This window comes from Hippocampus guttulatus, chromosome 7 (genome assembly GCF_054856545.1).
Source record: "Hippocampus guttulatus isolate MCC_2025c chromosome 7, RoL_Hgut_1.0, whole genome shotgun sequence".
In the NCBI taxonomy this organism is placed as follows: Eukaryota; Metazoa; Chordata; class Actinopteri; order Syngnathiformes; family Syngnathidae; genus Hippocampus; species Hippocampus guttulatus.
Window position 1 is genome coordinate 17174838 of NC_141267.1, and position 22491 is coordinate 17197328.

Genomic DNA, 22491 nt, shown 5'->3' on the forward strand with positions numbered 1-22491 from the left:
CACTTTTTCAGTCTTATTTCAATGCAAAAAACACCGTCTTATATTTGGGCCAATACGGTACATACAGCACTTTAAAAAATGTGTCCAATTGCAGCTATCACCTTTCAGTGTACCAGTACATAAAATTTGTGCGGGCAAAGCGTGTGCAATACGAGCTGACCTGTTTTTAACACGAGCGGCTATGTTGGAGGTCTCCAATTTGGATCCAATCAGTCGCACACCTGCAGTTCTTCACGTGAACTCTCTCTCTCTCTCTCTCTCTCTCTCTCTCTCTCTCTCTCTCTCTCTCTCTCTCACACTCACACACACACACACACACACACACACACACACACACACACACACACACACACACACACACACACACACACATAAACACACACGTGCTTAGAGCTCCAGGCGTCTGATAGCTCTAACATGTGCTGCAAAACTCCAGTACATGTCATTTCATTATGGCCCAATTGCTCTGATTTAAAGGGCAGGAGGCCGCCGGTGGGCCACTCAAGTAAAAGGAGCGCTGCAACAAGCTCCTGGGGGCCGACTGAGTTAGTAAGACGAATGGACGCAGACTACAAAAGTGACACGAGGGGGGCCAGAGAGATTTTATTTTTTTTCTTTCTCGGACTTTCACACTTTCCTGCGGGTCTCCGGCGAGAATAAATTGTAAAGCTAAGGTTACATATTGTGTGTTGGGTTTAATGTGTCTAGTAAAACCTGACTTATGGTGAGTTTGGGAGTGTTTTCGAGATCTGTTGACAACATTTTGTGTGTGTTGTGTGCTTGCATATTTTCAAAGCTGTAAGTTACAATCGTGTCTTGTAAAATGCTGTCAGCTACTTTGTTCACTGTCAACAATTTCTTGGCAAAGGGCTTCCTTATTCATGTCCCTTGAGTCTTTTATTAATAGCTTATATGTCAGTGTTACGGTCGTACAAGTTTAGCATCCCCCACTAAAGAAAGCAAAGTTTATTTTGACATTAAGATGCTTCACAGATGGACATGACATTTGCATTCATTTTGAATTAGAGATGCGTGGTGAGCGAACATAGATCCTGGTTGCCTTGGAAGGGGGAAAAAAATACTCACGTTGTTTTTCTGTGTGGTGAGCTTCTGCTTGTGTTTAAAATAAGCAAAAAAAAAAAAAATACATTTTCAGCAGACTGTGTGTGTGGGTGTCCAGGCACCAGCACAGCCATTATCCGGCTTTGTTCTGACACGGAGGTCAACATGATTGTTTTGCAGTTATTTTTGTTTTTGCATTGAAAAGAAACATGAGGACATGATTTATCCATTTCACATCAGAGCTAGTTAACTAAAACAACAATCTTACGCAAAAATCAGCTCCAGCTCTAACTTGGCACATGCTAACAATATGATGACAGTGAACAAAAAAAATATATAAAAGTGACACATCATCACAGTGTTTGTCGAACAAAAACAACTTTTTCCCCACTTTTATGACAACAGTAAAAGTACTTATTTGTCTGTCAGAACATTAGTATGATAGCTGCTACTTTGCTCTTCAAACTGACGATGCTAGCTAGTTATCCGCCTCAGTAGCCGGTCTACAGTATGTCTTTCACCAAATGTAGACAATCTAAGTCTTATTTTGTTGTGAAACTTCAATTTAAGCCATCGGTGTTTAGACAGCGCTGTATAAAAAATTGTTTTGATTTTACGGCTCCAACACGGCCTTGTCGTGTAAACAAACCCGCCATAGCTACAGTTTGTATCCATTGCCAGATACAAAGTGGCCCCACAGAACATGGGTGAGAATGAGTCGAGCATGCAGACCTGCGAGTTGTCATGGTTGAAGATGATGGAGCTGAGGTCCCCGCAGTTGTAATGTGTGATGAGGTCCTCGGTGGTGTAGGCGCCCTGCAGACTGCCCGCTCGGACACCCTCGTGTTGCAGCAGCGTTTGGTTCAAGGCGAATAGCACCTGTGGGGAGGTAGCATGCAAAAAGATGAAGAACATTTTTTTTTTTTTTCAACCGCTGAAATCTGAAGCATTGTTATTATTGAGTTCTTGACGCTAACATTAGCTAGCTTAACATTAAAAATAACTGAAACTAGAAAAATAAAAGATTATAAACTTAAACTACATATAGTACGTTACTCAATAAAAGGAATGAAATGAAATTTTTGCATGAACTCGTTCAAGTCAATTATTTATAGCAAAAATTTCATATATGAGGTTTCGGAGTTGATTTTAAATGTATTTATGTCAGCTCGGCCGGTGTTACAACAGCTGTACTTTATGGCCATGTGGGATATTTGGTTGCGTTTTTTTTTTCTTCAATTATCTTTTGTTGAGTGTTTATTGCACAACACCTTTTTTAATCTTGGGGGAGAAAGAGAGAGCAAGAGAGAGAGAGATCTATTCATCACTGAGGCAAAACACAAAATGGCTCATTGGAAAGAAGTTTTTGAGTTTTTTTTTAAATTAATACACTTTGTCAAGAGGAAACTTTGGGTTAATTTGTCCAAAATTACTATTTGGCCTTAGCTGTGTTCTCTGTCATACATAAAGGCGAACCAATTGTGGATCGCGCACCAACGTTGCTGTGCAAAAGAGGCTAATGCCATTAGCAATTTGTAATGTCATTTCTTTTGATGTCGACTGCAGGTAAAGTCCATCGCAAAATGCACACCAATGTTTGTTTGTTTGTTTGTTTATTGAACATAAAACATATATACAGTAATAATTTGACAGAAAATAAGGTAGATAAAAAAAGAAAGAAATCAATCTTCATACAACAGTTATTATGTTCAAGGGAGTAGGAAGAAGTAAAAAACTTATCTAGTCCTACCCCGTTATGTGATTGTATCTAATAAATCATTTTTATATCAATCAGAAAAGAAAAAAGTAAGAAGAAAGAAGTCTCCATTAAGGCTCATACTTTACCCTTAACCGTGATATTTTTACAACTTTTGGTTTGTATCGGGATTACCGTATATAAATCCACACCCTGGCACTCTTGTGTCAATTTTCTCTTGTATTCATAATGGATATTTCAATACCTTTCTCTATTTATCAACTTAGTTCTGATTTATCATTATATTTAATGTTTTGAATTTATCATTTTAACTCTGATTGATGTAGGTTGTTTGTACTATTTCTTTGAATTTGTTTTTGAACTCGGCAAGCGATTTACTCATTTTCAGGTCCGTTTCGAGATTATTCCACAGATTAACACCTTTGATAGATACACTTCTTTGCTTGATGTTTGTTCTTGTTTTGAGTTTTTTGAATAAGTTGGTACCTCTTAAATCATAGCTGCTTTCTCGAATTTCGAAAAACTTCTGAATGTTTTGGCAGAGCGGGTTATTGTGTGCTTTGTACATTAATTGGGCGATTTTAAAGTCAACCAGGTCATAACATTTCATCGTATTTAATTTGATAAATAGTGGATTTGTGGGTTCCGTATATTTTGATCTATTAATAATTCGAATTGCTTTTTTTTGTAGGTTGAGAATAGGGAGTGTGTTTGTTTTGCAGGCATTTCCCCATATTTCCACACAGTAGGTCATATATGGTAATAATAATGAAGTGTATAATGTGTACAAAGATCTCTTACTTAGCACTTCCTTGGTTTTGTAGAGGATCCCTACGGTTTTGGCTATTTTTCTTTTTACGTTATCGATATGTGGCTTCCAACATAGTTTTGAGTCTATTACTAATCCGAGAAACTTGGTTTCATACGCTCTTTCTATCTCAATTGAGTTTACCATAATTTTAGCTTGGTGTTTGATTGGTCTTGTGCCAGTGCTTTTCTAGTGTAGGGTGGAGAAAGTTTGGAGAGAGGTCTTTGAAAGGGTTCTCACTGTCATCGGGGGTGTAGTAAATCTACAACCGCCATTAATAGCAAAAGTAAACCCTCTTTAAAGAGAATTTATTGCATGCAGCCGGCGTTTAGGCGCGGAGACTCTGCATGATGGGTCAAATCGAAGACCCCCTCCCCCCACACACACACACACACCCTCCACCCCCACCACCTCTCACCGACTCCCGCAGCGCCATGCCACATGCAATCGGTCTGACATGTGGGTCAAAGCGGGTTGAGGGCCGCTGAGCTCGCCCCTCCAGGAACCGGAGGCCCACGTTGAAGCCCTTTCACACACATCTACATTGCACCAAAACTGACTTGATGACGCCAAAATGACTCATCTCGTCATAACTTCAAATCTCAGTTGGCTGCGGAAGGCCAAGAGCCGTCCAAGAAAGTCAACGTTGAGAATGTAGATGATTCGAATCGCATCGCAGCTACACGGTCTGATACAGCTGCTCAACGGATTTAGCCCGAAGCCGCAATTTACACAATTACATGTTGCTTTCACAACCGTACTGAATACCCACCGGACACATCATTAGGTACAGCTGCACAGTTGTAATGAGAGCCAGTACAAAAGCATTAGCAAATATTGTGCCTCTCACCGAAACTGATACGGTAAATCCAGAGTCAGTCTGCGAGGATGGTTTTGGAGCCCTACCATGAGTTGCCGAAAGGGGAAAAAAAAGCTACATGTGTTTTTGGTTTTTTTTTTGAATCGCTCCTGTTTATATTTTATTTGGTCAACAAAAATGTTTGATCTATTTGTTTGTTAAGTCATTGGTTTTTATGATCTATCCTAACCTTGATCTTTAGATTTTCTGTCGTAGTGCGGACCAAACCAGCAATTGAATCATAATTCATTTACATTTTTACATTTTTCGCTTTTAAGGAGAGAAGGAAATTACATTTCTTTATCTCATTCATCGATGAATTGACAAAATAATTGACACATGAATGAATTATTTGAATAATGGACTTCATCGGCAAGGGTAGTAGTTTGTATGTGGGTGTGTGTGCGCATGTGCTCAGTCTGTGTTTCTGGTGTTGTGAAATGGGTCATATCGATGATATAGCATCTTTTTTTCCAGCCTGGCTTTCATCAAACCGGCTTCTTGCAAAAATGTTTTCCTCATCAAATAAAAGCTTTAAAGGAAGTAATCGAGACAGTCGAGTGCACACTAATGATTTCAATTCTTCTTCTTCTTCTTTTTTTTTTTTAGTCTAGTAGTACAACCAATCATGAGTGGAGCCCCGGTTCGTAAATACTTAAGAATCAATTAAATGAAGTGTACATGCATTCCCAAGTATTGACCTTGAAGATACAAAATATTTGGCAACGGGCTCGGGATCAAGTTAGCCAATTTACACGAGGATGTGGCAAACTCCACCGGGCCACAAATTAAGTCAAAGTTTGAAAAAAAAAAAAAAAGGAACGTTTATCTCTGCATTTACACGTACACATAAGTCTGCTCCCCCTTGATGCTTTCCTTGAAACTTCAAGAAAGGGCATTTAAAATGAGTAAAAGAGACAGTAAAATGTGACCGAATTGTACAATATGATGAAAGGCTTGTTTTTGAAGAGCGGAGCATATGCTGCGCAGATGGAAGTGATGATCTTGCAGGATTACCGAGTGGCCGAGAGTTTGGGTTGCTGGTTTTTGCACGCATGCTGGCTGTTATATAAATCAGGTGCAAGAAAACAAACAGAGGCCTTGCGCTTATTTATTTCACTTTTCTTGCTTTCGCGTTGGATGTTGGAGCCTCCGTTTGCTGAACGTCGTGTGTCTGATGCTCATCAAAATATATTTTTGGTCCACATTTTGGACAAATTCACACATTTGGATAGGTACCATATTTTCCGCACTATAAGGCGCACCTAAAAGCATTCAATTTTCCCAAAAGGTGCGCCCTGTAATCCGATGTGCCTTATATATGGTGTTACAGTCTCGTTATACTGTATTCCCTATTGAGTTGTTTCCCTGTTCGTGTTCCGCTGCCATCTAGTGGTGATTACTAGCAGGAACCAATTGAAACCGAAAAGGGTTCTGCCCGACGCTAATTGACATGTGCATTCGCCAACCCACACTCCAACAGACAACTACTTTGTGAGCTCTGCGCAGCCATTATGAAACGAAGACAATACCAAAAAGCATAGTTAACGACTGACTAAAGGAAGGAAGAAGGAGACAAGCAAGACTTCTAAGGAAATTTGTGGATGCGAGCCCACGAGGTTTCTGTGCCTTTTTGTTGAAACAATAAAAGAGGCCATTCATTGAAGGTGCGCCTTATAATCCGAAGAAAATACGGTACTTGAGCAACAGCGCAGATTCTTTTACTTATTGTCGATGATGTTCTTAAAAGTAGAAACGGATCACAGACGATCTTCCCTCTTTGTTTTTGTATCAAAGCGACAACGCGACAGCGGAATGTGTTCTCAATTTCAAGCAGGAGGCCCCAAATCACATGGATGCAGTCGCTTATTGTTATCATCATCACGGATATATTCAGACTCCTTTGGTGACACCACCGTGGGACCCTCCGAGCTCAATGAGAATCTTTTCTCTTCATTTTTTTTATCTCGCCGTCATTTAATCAGGCGCCGATAAAGAAAACCAGGGAGGCGCGTTCCCCTTGGCCGCTCTCACCTCCCCAGAGAGCCCGCTTGTGTTTCACGGCTTGAAAAGGCTTCGCCGGACCCCTGACCCTAAAGACGTGCTGCGTCCGTCTGTGGGTGGAAGGCAAGGGGGGTTTTGGTTTGCCCCCACCCTGCAGGGCCAGAGTGAGGGTAAGGAGTTGAAATAGCATCCAGGGCAGCCCTGGGAATAGGAGATATCGATGCCGGGTTCCCAGCGGCTCCAAAACGTCTTGTGTGAAAATATTGTACATTCCCATCATGACCACAGCGCAGAGGCATCAACTAAACAAACCGTTCAAGGCACATTCACACTCAACCAGTAATTTTCCAACCACGTTGAGATGATTCGGTGTGCGCGGGAGGTACAAATAATGCATCTTTGTTCAGATGACTGAAAAACTGTCAATGAGATAAATATATTTTCATTAATTTTTTTATTAGGAGGCAGCACGGTGAACGACTGGTTCGCACAACTGCCTCACAGTCCAGAGGTCCAGGGTTCGATTCTAGGCTCTGGTCTCCCTGTGTGGAGTTTGCATGTTCTCCCCGGTCCTACGTGGGTTTTATCCGGGTGCTCCGGTTTCCTCCGACATTCCAAAAACATGCATGGTAGGTTGATTGTACGCTCTAAATTGTCCCTAAATGTGATTCTGAGTGTGGTTGTGTGCCCTCGTGAGGATGGATGGACAAGGGTCACGGGGTATACTGGAACGTATCCCAGCTGTCTTCGGGCAGAGTGGAGGGAACACCCTGAACCGGTTGCCAGCCAACCGCAGGGCACAAAGAGACGAACAACCGTCTGCGCTCACACTCACACCTTGGGACAATTTGGAGTGTTCAATCCGCCTGCCATGCATGATTTTGGAATGTGGGCGGAAACCGGAGTACCCGGAGAAAACCCACGCAGGCCGGCCGGGGGAGAACAAGGAAACTCCACACAAGAAGGCCGGAGTCGGGATCGAACCCACGACATCTGCACTGTGAGGTTGACGCGCTAACCACTGGCCCGCCGGGCCGATCTATAATCTATACAATTATTTATTTCTTTATTTATATGGATTGTTTCAGGGTTTTTCTGCTGCTGATCGGCCGATACCGATTCAGATCACATGGATTAGCCGCCCACTAATACATTATTTTTAGAATCAATTTAACTGGCAGGTGTTTTGGGTTTTTTCAGTGAGTAATTGATTCATCTGATGTTTCTCTTCATAAATTATTTCAAATGGACGGTGTAGAAACTGTACACACACATTATAGTCAGTTACTGGAATGGGCAAGGGAACACTCCACTGCTCACAGTATATTCTCGAGCTGTCTGCAGGCTGTCAAGGACAAGCTGCAGGTGATTGTTTATTGGGGTTTTTTTTGTAATCAGAAATGAAAGGCATTGATCGACCTACGACGATCACTTATTCATCCACACCGATCGCGATCTCTTGAGAACCCTTCCCTTTCATTCAAACTAACCCTGATATCTCACCTGTCACACGGAAAACAAATCACTTTTTATGTTGAGTCAAATACTGCACGCCTTGCAAGCCCAAAATCCTCAAATTTGCCACGTAAATCTGACTGCAGTGAAGTCAGGTTCCCAGAGTCCCACGTCTTTCCAAGCATACCATACCGATTTCCTACTATGCGGATGCCCTAAAAGGCGCCTGTAGCCAATCCCATCAAACCTGGAGTATCTCACATGACTTCACGTACAATTCACAGTGGCATGGGGGGCTTTAAACACCTGCTGTTGTCTGATCTTTTACTCCGGAGGGAGAAGCACCTTGAATACATTAAGCAGAGGAAGTGCTGGTGTCACCCAAGAGCCCATCAAAGTCATCCGAACAGTCTGGCCCCGAGAGCTCCGCCGTTGTCTCATCCGCTTTTATCGGCGGCTCCTCACGACGATCTTGGGTTTTCGACTCTCCGGGAGATCCGTGTCAGCTGTCAGGGGCTTTTCAAGGCAACCTTTAAACGTCTCCGTGCGTCGGAACCTCGCCAGAAACTTTTTACGGCCTCTTGGCGCCTCGCAGCATGTGGACTTGACTCGCTTGTTTGAAGGTAAGCAGCACTTTCAACTCATCCCATCTGGCGCGGGCCGAGCGTTGAGTCATCAGCCCCTTCCATGTTCTATACAGCCCCCTCTTTCATGCCAACGCCGTCGCAAACACAACCCGGCGTAAATACAAGTTCTCCTTTTTTTTGGGCTTCTTTCTACCGCTGTGCCTACTCAACCTTCTGTCTTGGAGGAGGAAATCCAGGGATTACCACGGGGACAATCCCGGTGGCAGAGGCCTGCTGCTGGCAGCTTCCACAGAAAAGACGCGTTTTATTCCGCTTCCGTCTTCCTTCAACCCTTCCGAGGCAGGGGGTGAGCGTCTAATCATGGCAAATATCCCCCGATTGGGCCTCGGCTCTCATCCTTCCCGTCTCTCCGCATGCACCTTGCAATTGTTTGCCCCCCCCCCCCCCCATTGGCACTCTTTGCCCCAGTGCTCTTCGGCCTCCCGTTTCGCCACTTAATAAGAGCAGTGAGTGGGGGGGGGGATGAGGAGGGGGGGAATTTTCTGGGTGTTGCCCCAGCTCTCTGCAAACTTGTCGACAAATAAACCCTGCTGTTTGACTTGGCAGGGCCTCCGCCGCGCCAGTCATCCCGGCTTTCCTGCCCCCCCCCCCCAGAAAACAGAACGTAATAAAGTATCACTCGATCCCCACAGAAACGGCTCACAGCTGCTCCATCTCATGAAAGTCCAGCGTCCGTCCGTTGGAACAAGGAGTGAAAATGACAAAGCAAAATCCCGCAATCTGTTCTTTTTCGATACCAAGTCCGACATCTGGTGAGGTGGCACACATCTAACTTGAAATGCATCCATTTAAGCAGGCGCAGATGCGTCTTATTAACACGAAGCCGTGGAATTTCAAGCCAGTTGGGTGGCCCGCCCCCGAAAAGCAAATGACTCTGAGTCGACTCGATCGAACACACATTCCCGGCCTTCTCGAGCTCGCCATCGTGTATCCCTGGAAGGAGTCGGTGCAGCTTCATCGTCACAGCATTCTAAATGTCGTCCGAGTCTTCTAAATGGGTCCCCATTGGTTGAATCTCTGGCCAAGTCGTGAGATCTGGCAGTGGACCAGTCACCCACACATCGAAGAAACCGTTCAACATCACTTTGACTTTGGATGACCAAAGTCTTGCTCTCTTCGACCACGAGAACTTCGGACTTTTCGGCTTAAGTCTTTGCCTTTTGGTCTCCTGGTCCAATAAGATCCATGACTCATCACCAGTGATGATTCTGCCTATCGGGAGTCTGGTGTCATTGGTTTCATCATCACTCACTCAGCTCACTGTTTGGTGACCAGACACAGGAAAAATGTACGTCTATTAAGAATCGGCAGGCGGAAATATCACATCTCCGAAAAGAATTACTTTTCAGGAAACAACCTCCCCCACCCCTCCAAAAAAACAACACTGGTAAATAAAAGTTGAGCATGTTTGTTGAGCCATTAGCATTACTTCATCAAAGAAAAAAAGCATTTTCCCCACTCTATATTGGTCAAAAATCTGTAAAATTAATATATTGAAGTTGCCAAAAAGTAAGCTTTTTAATTAAACTTTTTCCCCTTTTTTTTCACTTTCAATTACATTCCAGAGCAGTGAAAACCCTCAAATATCCTTTCCCCTATTACGCATTACTATTTAATTGTATTTATTTTTTAAAACTAAATTGATGTTGTTTAAAGGATACTCCTTTATACATTGGGTTGACCATGTCTTACACTTAATTACCTTTAAATGTAAAATTGTTGCAAACGTTATTGAAAATGGTCTGCACGGGATATTTCTGCTTCCATTATTTCTTACGGGACCGATTATCTCATTTCATTGGCCTGAGAGGTTCCATCCATCCTCTTACATGTGAGTCCGGCTGACTCCAACCATCCAAGTACTACGTGAAGGCATCTGCTCAAAACTCAGCCAAGTAGCAAATCAAACTCTTGAAGAGCATTCATTCGCCTTATTATAGGGGATAATAATAAGCCAATGGCCTTTTATTTTTCTTACCATTTGTATTTACAACTTGTTGCAGTGCCACAACTGGCCGAAGGAGCCAGCAAATGCAAAGCTGCTACACTCGCTGACGTTTTTATAACGTGTCGAAATTGAAGCCCGCTCTTAAATCGCTGGTGTGTATAAAATGATTTCTGTTCAGCCTCTTCGGAATGGCTGCCAAGGGAATCAAACAGATCTTTCGAGTGTTTATGAGGCGTTACAAGAGTAAAGTAGCCCCTCGATGAGGAGGTATTTTCAAACCCACCATTTTAGGTTAATGTGTGCAAATGCAAGCAACTTGTTTGGCTACTTTCAATATGATTGTTGGAACGATCAATGTTTTATGTTGTTGTAATACATACTGGGAAACACCACGAGTCTATCTTTGTGGTTTTCTTCATTGCAAAAAAAGGGAGAGATTTTACAAACCAGATGCATGGAATGCGATATACTAACCCTTGAAGCAACAGATATTTGAACACAACTGGCGGAGCAACACATGTGGACCAACAGTCTAATATAATAACAATACTCAGAGGCATATATTATTTCTTTAAAAATTAATGACTACTTTTATGGCATATTACTGAGAAATTGCGACCGGCTTCTAAAGTTCTATCAATATATCTGTATTATACTGCCCCCAGGTGGCCAAGGCGTGCACATCAGACAGCACAAACAAACCAAAAAAACCATGGCAACCACTGTTTAATTATTTACATTCTATTTAGTTATGTCATGTTTTATAAAGCATAGTATTATAGAGTGCCATTTTTCTTATTAAAACTTATTTGCTGTGGGCTGGAATAGATTAATGGCATTTCCACTCATTCATTTCAATGGGAAATATACAGGTTTTGACTTAGAGGCATCATGATGGAACACATTTAACAGTTTTTCAAAGCACCAATAGATTGGAACATGCGAGAAACATTGAACAACCCCACTGAACCCCATGTTGCTTCACCAAAGCCTCATGACACTATCCGATCATGTTTTGAGAAATTTCCTTCACAAAACCCGATTTATGAAGTTAGTTTAGCTGAAGAAAATAATTAATCATCTTCCATTATCATAAATCATCAAATGGCTTCTTTATTACGGGCATCTCAGTGAGCTCATGGTTAGCATGGAGAGCTAGTGGTTAGCATAGCGAGCTAGTGGTTAGCATGTCCGCCTCACTGTTGCCAGGTTTGGGGTTAGAAATGGCATTTACATTTTCTCTATGTGCTCGCATGGCTTTTGCTTGCAAGCTGGGTCAAAAGTAACCCAAACTGAGTGAAATAGCTAACCCGGTGCTGGGTTATTTGTGGTCAATGCTTTGGTTTAAGGATTTGAAGGATTCCTTTTTTTTTTATTATCAACGTTTTGTAAGAAAACAACATTGAATGTACTTCAACTTCAGTACAAAACAAAACTGTCCAAAACGGCCGCCAGCTTTAGCTCTTCAGCCGGCCCAGATCCAATCTGGGGTAGACGCCAGTTCACCCAAGACTCTCATGAGCACAAGCGCTAGAGAAAAATGGATGAATGGCATTCCCATTACCTTGTTCATCTCAAGACAATAACTAAATTTGAACATATGACATGCTGAATGAGCCTAAAAACCTTCTGCCCCCGGACCTCACGTTGGGATTTATGCAGCCTTCCTAGTTTAGTTCGCTCTAACCTTATCTTAAAGCTTGTAGTCCATCACGAACATCGCGGCCTCCACTAATCTCAACACATTTCACACACCACTTTTTTTTCCCTGTAAGAGAAAAAAAATCGCATTGAATCCAACAATGTGCGTGATAGTATCCAAACCAGATGAGAAATGTCGGCACATGTTTAAACATTCCAACGTCGCCCTCTCTTATCTCCCTCAGCTTTGGCTGGGCTTACGACTTTGGACGCAATCACTCCCCAAAGAATGATTTGTCCCCTTATAAAGTCGACATTGGAGGTGTGGCTGAAATGTGAGAACGCCACATAATCACCTGCAAAAGGTCCAGGTGACTGAAGTCATGGCGGTGGCCAACGTCCCTGCATCTCGTAACGTCATTCTAGCGTTATGCACGCCACTTCATGCAAGTCGCGTCCGATGGATTCCAGTTGAATCCCTTTTTGGGGGGAGAAAAATGTTCGACACCCACCATGAATACATCAACATTCAATTAACATTTCATGAATGTTTGGTGGGTATACATTCAGCATTCTCTGGAGAATGTTGACTTGTTCATAAATATTTATCAAGGGGCTAAACCTAAATATTTGCTTTTATCTCATTGAATGGTGCATTTTTTGTTGTTGTTGTTGTTAAATCATGTAATAAGAAGCTTGGAAAAATATGCAACGCGCTTGTTGTTCACATGGGGATGTGCTTGTGTTTTGGCCATCCCAAGGGAGATTGCGATAGTCAGAGCGGATCACCTAATGTAAAAGTACAGTTTTCCCGTCTGCTTTGGCCTTTGTATGTTCTGCTTTTGGTTCTCGCAATGGCTGGCTTCTCACAACTATTCCTCCATTTCCCACTGAAAAAAGATTCCCCATCCCCTCCCCCCAATTTTTTGGGGCCATATTTTTAAAACATGGAAATGGTCATCTACGTACTTTGCATGCATCAAATTCAAAGGAAATGAGAGGAGCCATTTCCATTGGCTGTGGCAAGATGCCTGTGTTCACTCCCACAACGGCGCACTCCACTAATGTCCTCAATTAGACTGCACTTTGCGCTAAACTCACGCAAGGCATGAATATAAGGGGCCGCTAAAGTCCGCTCTGGTGCATACCAACAGATACACCTTGCAAAATACAGCTGCCGAAGTCCATTTGATAAAAGCAGGTACTGCCCGGTACGACTTTATGACTTCAAGGATTGACCAAGGCTGCCTCCTTGGAAAGAGATGAAACAGATTTCGGCAGACAGCGAGCAATAAGTTTTAAATTTGAACGTTGCCTTTTTCCAGCTCCTTTGTACATTCCTTCTTCCCTCCTCAAAAAAACACACGTGTGCAACCACCCATAGATGGCAGCTCTGTAGCCTTCCAGGAAAGTGCACGCTCCGAAGAAATACAAGACGATTACAACGCCGTGATTGCTGTCTTTAATCGTTTTAGCGGCCAAGACCTCTTCTTCGGCAAATATTGGGTCTGAACCGCAGCTAAATGCGGGGTCGACCAGTGGCAGTGAGCGTGTTGAAAATGTGTGTGTGCGCGCTGTTTAAAAACACAAGGGCACTCGCACATCTGTTTGTGTACACGTATGCTTGTATGTGTGCCAGTGCGTTCAGCCCACAGGGCCTCAAAGGACAGACTTGGACCATTCATTTGGACCATTGTTTTGCGGTCCCTCCGTCAGCGCATCACAGCGGCGTGGCCCTCAAACGGGCCACAAATCATCAGAGACCACACCGATGCTGAGGAATGCCAGAGGCACGGACGATGGCTTTTGTGGAAGAACGCTACAAGTTATGTGCAAATTGGGCAATACAAACCAACTACTACAGACATCGTCATTGCGACACTCAAGCTTCCGAACACTTTTAACTGGATTACGCTACAAAAAGTGGGGTTTAAAACTAAAAAACAAAAACATTAACTCTTTCATTCCACAAGACGTACGTCTTTTTAAAATTAGGCCCCGCCTACCAAGGACGTACTTGTACGTCTAAGACTTTATTTTGCGTCATAGAGAGGAGGAGGGTCTGATGCAATCTGTGAATGAGAATAAGCCGATTGCATTGTAAATCATGTAAAAAAGCGACCAGTAGGTGGCAGTGGTGCCTCACGTGCTTGAAATGCATGCTTTTACAAAAAGCTCAGTTTTCTCCGTTTTTTGCCAAGGAATCGCCATTTTCATGAAACTTAGCCATTTTGTAATGCCGATTGCGGAAGAATGGAAAAAGATGGAACTTTTTTTTTTCTGCTGAAAGAAGAGAGTCCAAACTTTATTTTGATAGGCTCCGTGTTTATATAGCATTAGATCCAAATATTCTGTGGGCCTTGGAAGATCAGTCAGAATCCAGTAAAACGCTGGGATTGAGGGAGTTGCTCCAGTGAAAATGGCTGGCATTGAATGAGTTAAATGCGCAGCATATTTCTGTATTTAAGCAAAATTATCGGGCAATAGAATATGAAAGTTTGACGTGACAAGAGTTCTTAAAACAAGTTAGGACAGATCCACAGGTCTCTTCATATATATTTCCTAAACCTATAGGATTATGGAAATTTAACCTAAACTTTCTCATAACCAGTCATCTAAGTGCGTTTTAATGCCTTTTAAAGATTGTTTTTGTTGCAAAACAAAAAACAAAAAAGCTAATGGTAAAAACACCTGGAAAGCAGAAATATCAGAATAAAAGAAGACCTTGAAAAAAATAATCACACATTAAATCCCAATCATAATATTGAGTAAAAAAAACCCTAAACATTGTAATTAGATTATTTTTGAAAATCATCCCACCCTAGTTTACAGTACAAATTATGGCAACATCTTATAAATGAAGACGTGACGCATGACATAATAATTCCATTCAACAGGCTCTTCCCGGAGGATTCCAATGAAGCCTAAAAAATCTTAAATGCTTTTAAATCATATTCCATAATCACAATCAAAATAGTAAACCCACTTCATTTCACAATTTTGGAATGTATTATACACTTTATTTATGGTACTACCATGGCATACACGCACACCTATGATAACATCGCGGAGGGTTGTTGTAAACTGTCAAAGTCAACTGAATCCGAAATGAAGCCACATTAAAAAGCACCAGCGTTGGAAGTGTTGATGTGCTCTCAGATGGGTTCCGGGTGAGCAGCCGTGGTTTCACGGGCCGTGTGTGCATGCGCATACACACTGACAGATGTCTTGCACACTTCGGGGATTATTGCAAAAGAATGTAAAGGGGGATGATTGTGCTGTGACTGTGACTCACACGCTCTGGCGCGCTGCGTAGATCACAAAGGAGACACACGCAAACACATGCGAGGCCCAAAATTGAATATGTTTGCACTGTGCAACTAAGAAAGTCAAGGACATGCCCGATGAGAATGTTGACTCTGCCGAAACAAAGCGCTCCCGCCCGCCGGCTCGCTCAACTCTGTTTCTCCTGGTCATGTCTTTTCTTTCAATGCAGCATCGCTTTATCCTCCACATCACCCCCCCCCCCCCCCCTACCTGGTTCATGATACCAAAGTGTCCATGGCAACCCTCCAAAATGGTGGATGAGTCAACACTGAGCTCCTTGCTTCCCATCCTCTCTGTCAGGGTGGAGTGAGAGGGAGTGGACAAACAGCAACTAAATACCGTCACATCAATGTTTGACCCCTCCCCCCCGGCCCCCCCATAGAAATCAAATAAAGTATTATTACGGAGACTGAAAACAAGAAAAGACATTCATCTGTCGGGAAGGTGGAGTAAATACACTACCGGTAGTTTCAATACATCGGTGGCCTTTTTTTGAGCCTAGCTCAGATGACTTTTTTCAAGAAATTTTGCCGAGTCAAATTTTGATTTTTGTTGTTTTTGAACCCTAGTTTTTAGTTGACTCCAGTTTACTTTGTTTATCACTACACATTCAAAATCGTATCACAAATTGTTCACACAGTTATCATTGGTCGCTACGACAGCACAAACAGCACCCTTACAATATTTGTTTGTCATAGTTTCTTGTTACTGCAATACTAGGGTAGCTCATACTACCAGAGACAAATTCCTTGTGTGTTTTTACATACAGTACTTGGTCAATAAAGATAAATCTGACTCAAAAACCAAAACGTTCAGCCAAACCATGTCGGCTAAGGAAAATCTACTAACTTAATGCTATCATATAATATGAACCACTATAGACGGGCTAAAGGAAATTGGCATGGATGTTACAGTACTTAAAAACCGCGAAACATCTACTTCTTTAAAACAAACGCAGAGATGGGTTGACTCTGTATTCATTCCGCAATTCACAAGAGAAAATCATATAAATGGCTGCTAGCGTAAAAAGACAAGCTAACGTAAATTAACAGAAACCTTTTTAAAACAAACAGAAGGATATGTAGATAGGCAATTGCTTCATCACTAAAGGGAAGTCACAAGTAGGGAAATTTGCAATAAAAAGTTAGCTAGCTTAATGCTACCATGTGATGTTAAACAATATAGGTGGACTAAAGGAAATAAGCATGGATGTTACAGTAATTATCAATCCCTAAGCATCTACTTCTTTAAAACCAATGTCGTGATTGGTCTATTCTTTAATCATTCCACAGGGTAAATTCAAAACAACCGAACGCCACATGCTGATTAAAAAATAAATAGCTTAAAACTGTAATGTAGCAGCTATGCGAATTATGAACCATCGTAGTGGGGGAACTCTCACTTTCTGACAATCGAAAGTGCCAGGACAACTGATACAAGCTCAACGGCTACTGTGTAATGAAACGCAGAAGTGGCGCGTTGCTATCTGGACCCATGTTTGTGCTCGTGATGGTTTGCATCACCGATCACTCACGGTTCTAGATTCGCCCCTTTGCTATTGCCAAAACAGCCAACAAGATGTCAGCGTGCATCATCACATGCGTGTCAGTATGCAGCAGATAGCCGCACATAAATTGCCATTGTCATTTCTCGGCAGCTGCGTGTTCGCTTACGTCCTGCCTGACCCCCTCGCTTTGCCTTTATCTGCTCACTCCTTTGACTTATGTCCATTTTATTCCTCTTCCTGTCCCCGTTCATTTCTGACTTTCACTCGCCTGCCACCCATCTGTTTCTCATCTCACAGCAGAGAGGCTGACGGTTGTAGCCATGAAGGAGCTGGATGAGATAGAGGAGGAGGCAGTCAGTTATCCTTTCCTATCAAATTCTGACCGTATGAACAACCTAAGACTATTTTTTTTCCAAGTATGGAAGCATTCCTACATGTGGAAAACCAGCAAATAAACCCTCCAAAAAAGAGAAGTGAGTTAATGAGCTCCTCCAGGGAAGTTTGTTTTTTTCATAACCAACGCAAACAGATATTTGGCCCACTGGTTTCGGCCCTTAAAGACGCACATAAGTGCCTTTCAGTGCGATGAGCTGTCAGACCCTGTTAGCCTTGGCGTTCCTGCTCCTGTGGTTTGGAACTCCTTTCTGAGGAGGACCTTTTCCCCGCATCAGGAACTTCCAGGGAGCGGCGGGAGCCAACGTGGGGAGGAAAGAGGACAGACAGGAAGGGAGCGCCGAGGGCTTCTCGTTATTGTAGTCATTTGCTGAAATAACTCGCATGATTTGTGAGTCACATTAGGGAGTTTGAGCCAGACTCGATGCCACTTGGAACAAACGCGTCTTCATCGGAGCCTACTCAATTGTCCTCGAGTGTATCGAAATTGCAGAGAACGCGTTTGCGTATGAATAATATTAGGATACCTTCAGTTTCAATTACATTCCTTCCAGATGAGCCCCTGAAGAGCTCATGGTTGATTAAAGCGAATTTATTTTTGTTTCTCCGTGAGGGGAAAAAGTGGAATAGATTTGTTTTTTAAGGAAAAGAGCCACATTGGCGGCTCGTCCTCCTGGGTGGGCAGAGAGGCCGCAGAGGAGCCGAACCCGAACCGACATCCATCATAATGATTTCATCCACAGTCAGTGATGCGTTCACAATAGCCAAAGACCATTTGAGACTAGCGTCGCTTTTATTATTATTTTTTTATGCTTTTAAGAAAACTTTGGTTTGTTACTTTGGCGTCTGCATCTTTAAAACAAACACAATATTTCTTCAACAAAATCAAAATCTCATCCCAGTCTCCCCTTACCATTACTTTATCATACGACTGTTTACTTTCATAGCTGTATAGCTATGAAGCAAGATAGATAGACAGATGGATTATATCGCTAGCTAGCTAGGAAGCTAACTAGTTATCGAACTAGAACAGGGATCGGCTCTTTCATCCTGATGTTGTGGCTTTGCGTGTCCGTTGGGAGTGTATTATTTGTCTCACGAACATGTATCACCTCTGTTATGTTCCCTGACTGTACACTAGGTGGCAGCGTTGCTATAAAAACGCTATTGAGATGAAAAAGGGAGGAGAGGTAATGGCGACTTTCGTGAGTTGTACGAACAAGTGTTGTGCTGTTCATAGCCTGAGAAGAAAATACAGTGCTTGGCTACACTTTGGCCTTGTTATTTTGCCTTCCGACCTTGTGCGATTTCCTTGATCAGCATTCGCATTCGCCGCCTTCTGAGACGTTTGCCAGCACGTGACGTGTCAGCAGGCAGATTTAACAGGCATCTTGTGCGGAATATGCGCCCAGTGACAACAAAACTGCACAATATCTGAACAAAGTATTTTATATCTGTTTCTTTATTTATAGCTGTAAATTGTACGATTATTGTGATTTCAAAATATTAAAATAATTTTTAAAATATATTGTATTATATTATATTATTGGCACGTGAGCACAACGAGAGAGTCCCCAGCGGAAGCGCTTTCCAGCAGACCCTCTTGCAAGCACCGGAGTCTCTGAATTGATAAGTTAGATATTTATATACACCGAATTCCCTCCCTTTGTGCATTAATTTTCTCACACAAAATCCTGCTGATATGAGAACATGACAGCTAATCAGCGCTAGACGAGAGGAGTGCGATAGTGGATTTCCAGCCCATATGTTGAGCTGTCTTCAGTCCCTCCATAGAGTTAAGTTCATATCATGCTGCTAACAGGCTGATGTCATTGAAGTCATAAACGTCTCGGCTCTGGGGTTTTTTCTCATTTTTTTTCACTAGCCAATGTGATATTTTCTTCCAGCTTTCCTCCCCCTCATTCCTTTCCCTTCTAATCATCTTTTTTTTTGTCTCTTGTCTCGGTTTCCAGGGGCAACGCTTAAAATTTGTTTAGGTCAGAGCAGGTCATTTGGAAGCAAACAGCAGCCAGGCTCAAGGTAAGATTACTTTTGCTCTAATGCGTGTTGTCTGTCTTCACGGCTCAACTGATTTTTGTTCAGGGAAAATACTCCCAACTCTTCGGAATTTTTTTTTCGCCCCGGTAGTTATTGCTATTAATCTGACACAACTTGCTGCCTCGGCAACAGAGCATAAATATAATCGGCGAGGTGCAGCGTGGGTGTCGCAACACTCCCAAATACTCACACGCACAAATACAAGCATGCTGCTAAATCTATTATTAGCCCGCGTACAGTCGCTTGTGTAAAGGCAGCATCATTAGCAGTTGCCCATCATTTGCCAAGTGTGAGGACATGGCTCGAAACGTAAAAAAATGGAAGACGTGATATATCTCTTGCCAGATGTCAAAGATGTCGGAAAATGGAAAGCATCTCACTGTGGGGACCATCAAACTTTTGAAGTGTCAGTCCAACACTAGCAATAACAAACCAAGAGTGCAAATGTGTCAGATAGTTGTCATTGATCTTATACTTAACTTCAAACTTTGGTTGGACTTCATTTCTCAACAGCCTATAAATCTACACTTGTATGTGTGTTGAGAGAGCAATGAAGGCAATTACCGCTGAGATTACCACATAAGTGAGACGTCCTAAGTGTCAGCTTTGTGCGGGGGGGGGAAGAAGAAGGTATTGAGGGAAAAAAATGCATTTGCAGTCAAAGAAAATGTTGCGTTTCGGTCTACTGACCACTGTGCTGGTGTAGCATTTATGTTCCCTTGGGAAAAAGCGTTACCGTCAACCCAAGCTATTCACAGGTCTTCGGGATCTGCCCGTAAATAATGCCCCGCAATTTTGTCTCTATATTTTCACATTTTCAATTACAGTGGAACATGTTTAAACAGTTTTGTGTACACCTTTGAGGACTGTACTGTGGGTATTGGGACCGGGCCTATGACAAGAGCAGTGCAACCCGGGACCATATCAGCCGTTTGCTGACCTAAAGGAAAGCTTCTCCTTTCTCATGAGCACTTTGAAACAGTATTACATGCCTTCGTCACATCCCGAATGGATTACTGTAATGCACTTTACTTTGGAGTCAGCCAATCCTCCATTAAGCGTCTCCAGTTGGTCCAAAATGCTGCTCCTCGCCTCTTGACTGGAAGGCACATAACTCCTACTCTGGCATCCCTTCACTGGCCCCCTAGACATTTTAGTGTTCTTTTGAAGATCTTATTTGTTGTCAAATCTTGAACTGGATTCTCTCCACCTTACCTCTCTGAGTTCCTCCGCCCCTAGGCACCTACCCGGTGCCTCAGGTCTGCGGATCAGACACTATTAGAGGTACCAAGAACTAAGCGAAGGCTCAAAGGGGATGGCTCTTTTCCGTTACTGGTCCCTCTCTTTGGAATGATCTCCCACTAAACGTTCGGCAAGCCCCCTCGCTGCCCATTTTTAAAATTCATTTTTATTATTTGGCTTTTGACTCAGCATGAGACTTGATTTTTTCTTTAGTTTCACTGTTTTTGTGCTTTTGACTGTCTTTGTTATTAATTCATTGTTTTATTGTTTTGGTGTTGTACATATATGAATTTTGCTCCATGTACAGCACTTTGTAGACAGGGGTGATTGATTTAAAGTGCTCTATAAATACAGTTGAGTTGAGAGTTGAGTTGGGAATTCTGGAGCTAACAGACTTAAACAGCTACTTTCGAAACAGCATTTTTAGTGGACTGGACACGATTTTCTGTCTGTTGAATCTGGATTGCATCGGTTCCGGTGTCTGTTTAATTGAGGTTCCGCTGTGTAAATAAGCAATTTCGGTCGGAATAATCATGTGAGTCAAAGCATTTTTCAGCCAATAGTCTATTCCTATTAGTTTAGAACAAACTCCCTATTCCAAAGAATTGTGTGCTTGTGGTCAGGAGGCGGCTCATTGTGTGAGACAGCAGCTACCGTGTGAGCCAGAAGACTTTGTCCGCTGCATTCCATGTGTCGCTTTAATGTAACTTCTCCTCTTTTTAATTACACTCATAAAATATTGCCGCAACCTCCAATTTCAACTTCCAATTGTCCCACAGGAATGATATTTAATAATTCTTTTAAAAAAAAGTTTCGGGGGTTCAGACTGTCAACATAATTGTCAACGTACTTTATAAAAAATTCCAACAATTATAAAATTAAATTGTTAAGAATGAAACATTTTCCTATTTTATTTTATTTATTTATTTTTTTGCTTCAATTCAATGGCCGTGCATGCACAGCTGTGAACTGAAAGTCATTCCAGGTCGTCACGCATCACACACATCATAAAGCTGAAAATGCCAAGATGTGCAGCACTGTAGGCGAAAGGTGTACTATCTGTTTACATGTGATGCTCCACCGTTTGTGTTCAAATCTACATTGCTTAAAGGGTTGAAGACGGTATTTGATAGCTCATCCGTTGTGCTTTGTTTGTTAGCATTAAGCTAAACTGATTTATCGAACGCAAAGCCATGTGGGTGTTTTAAAAGTAAACCTCTATTCAATGTTTAGTTTGGCAGTAAATGTTAGCTGGGAGTGGCGATAACAACTCGAAGCATCTTTTGAGGAATACTTGGCATAACTACTGCTGCTGCTGCTGAAAAAAAAAAGGAATAAATTGGCTGAATAATGGCTTGTCTTCCGAATAAATCAAGTCATGTCCCAAGGCACCACCGTTTTAGGACACTCACCCAATTGTGTGACCTTCATTTTTTTCACTCCTTTCTACGTGTTGGCAAGTTGATGACAAACACTTGTAACATTTCCACTCCAACACTTGCTCCCCGTGCAGCCACTTTCACGAAGACTCAGCGTTTTTTGGTGGGGTTTTTTTCACCTGTCAACAGAACAGCGGCGCCCTGGACTGGGCCATGTCTCTGCGTACGTGTTGAAACCATTACCTTTGACAATCGGTTCAGGGTGGGAAAAGAATTCGATGGTCAATCTGTGATTTGTTCCAGATCCACAATAGCGCACGAGGACAAGACATTTTAGTGCCGAATCCAAGTCCTGACACTGATAAAAATCAGATGTTGACGTGACAAAATAGTGAGAAATGTATTGTTTTTCCGAACCTACACTAAAGGATGTCATGGCAAGAG

The 22491-nt window shown here is 42.4% G+C and overlaps 1 protein-coding gene across 1 annotated transcript in view; it reads right to left on the bottom strand.

Moving 5' to 3' along the window:
- trabd2b (TraB domain containing 2B) overlaps positions 1-22491 on the bottom strand; it is a 59604-nt gene that overhangs the window by 17867 nt on the left and 19246 nt on the right. Inside the window, exon 3 of the mRNA XM_086116383.1 lies at positions 1795-1941. Within this exon, the coding sequence (XP_085972509.1) occupies positions 1795-1941 (147 nt within the window). The remainder of the gene's footprint in view (positions 1-1794; positions 1942-22491) is intronic.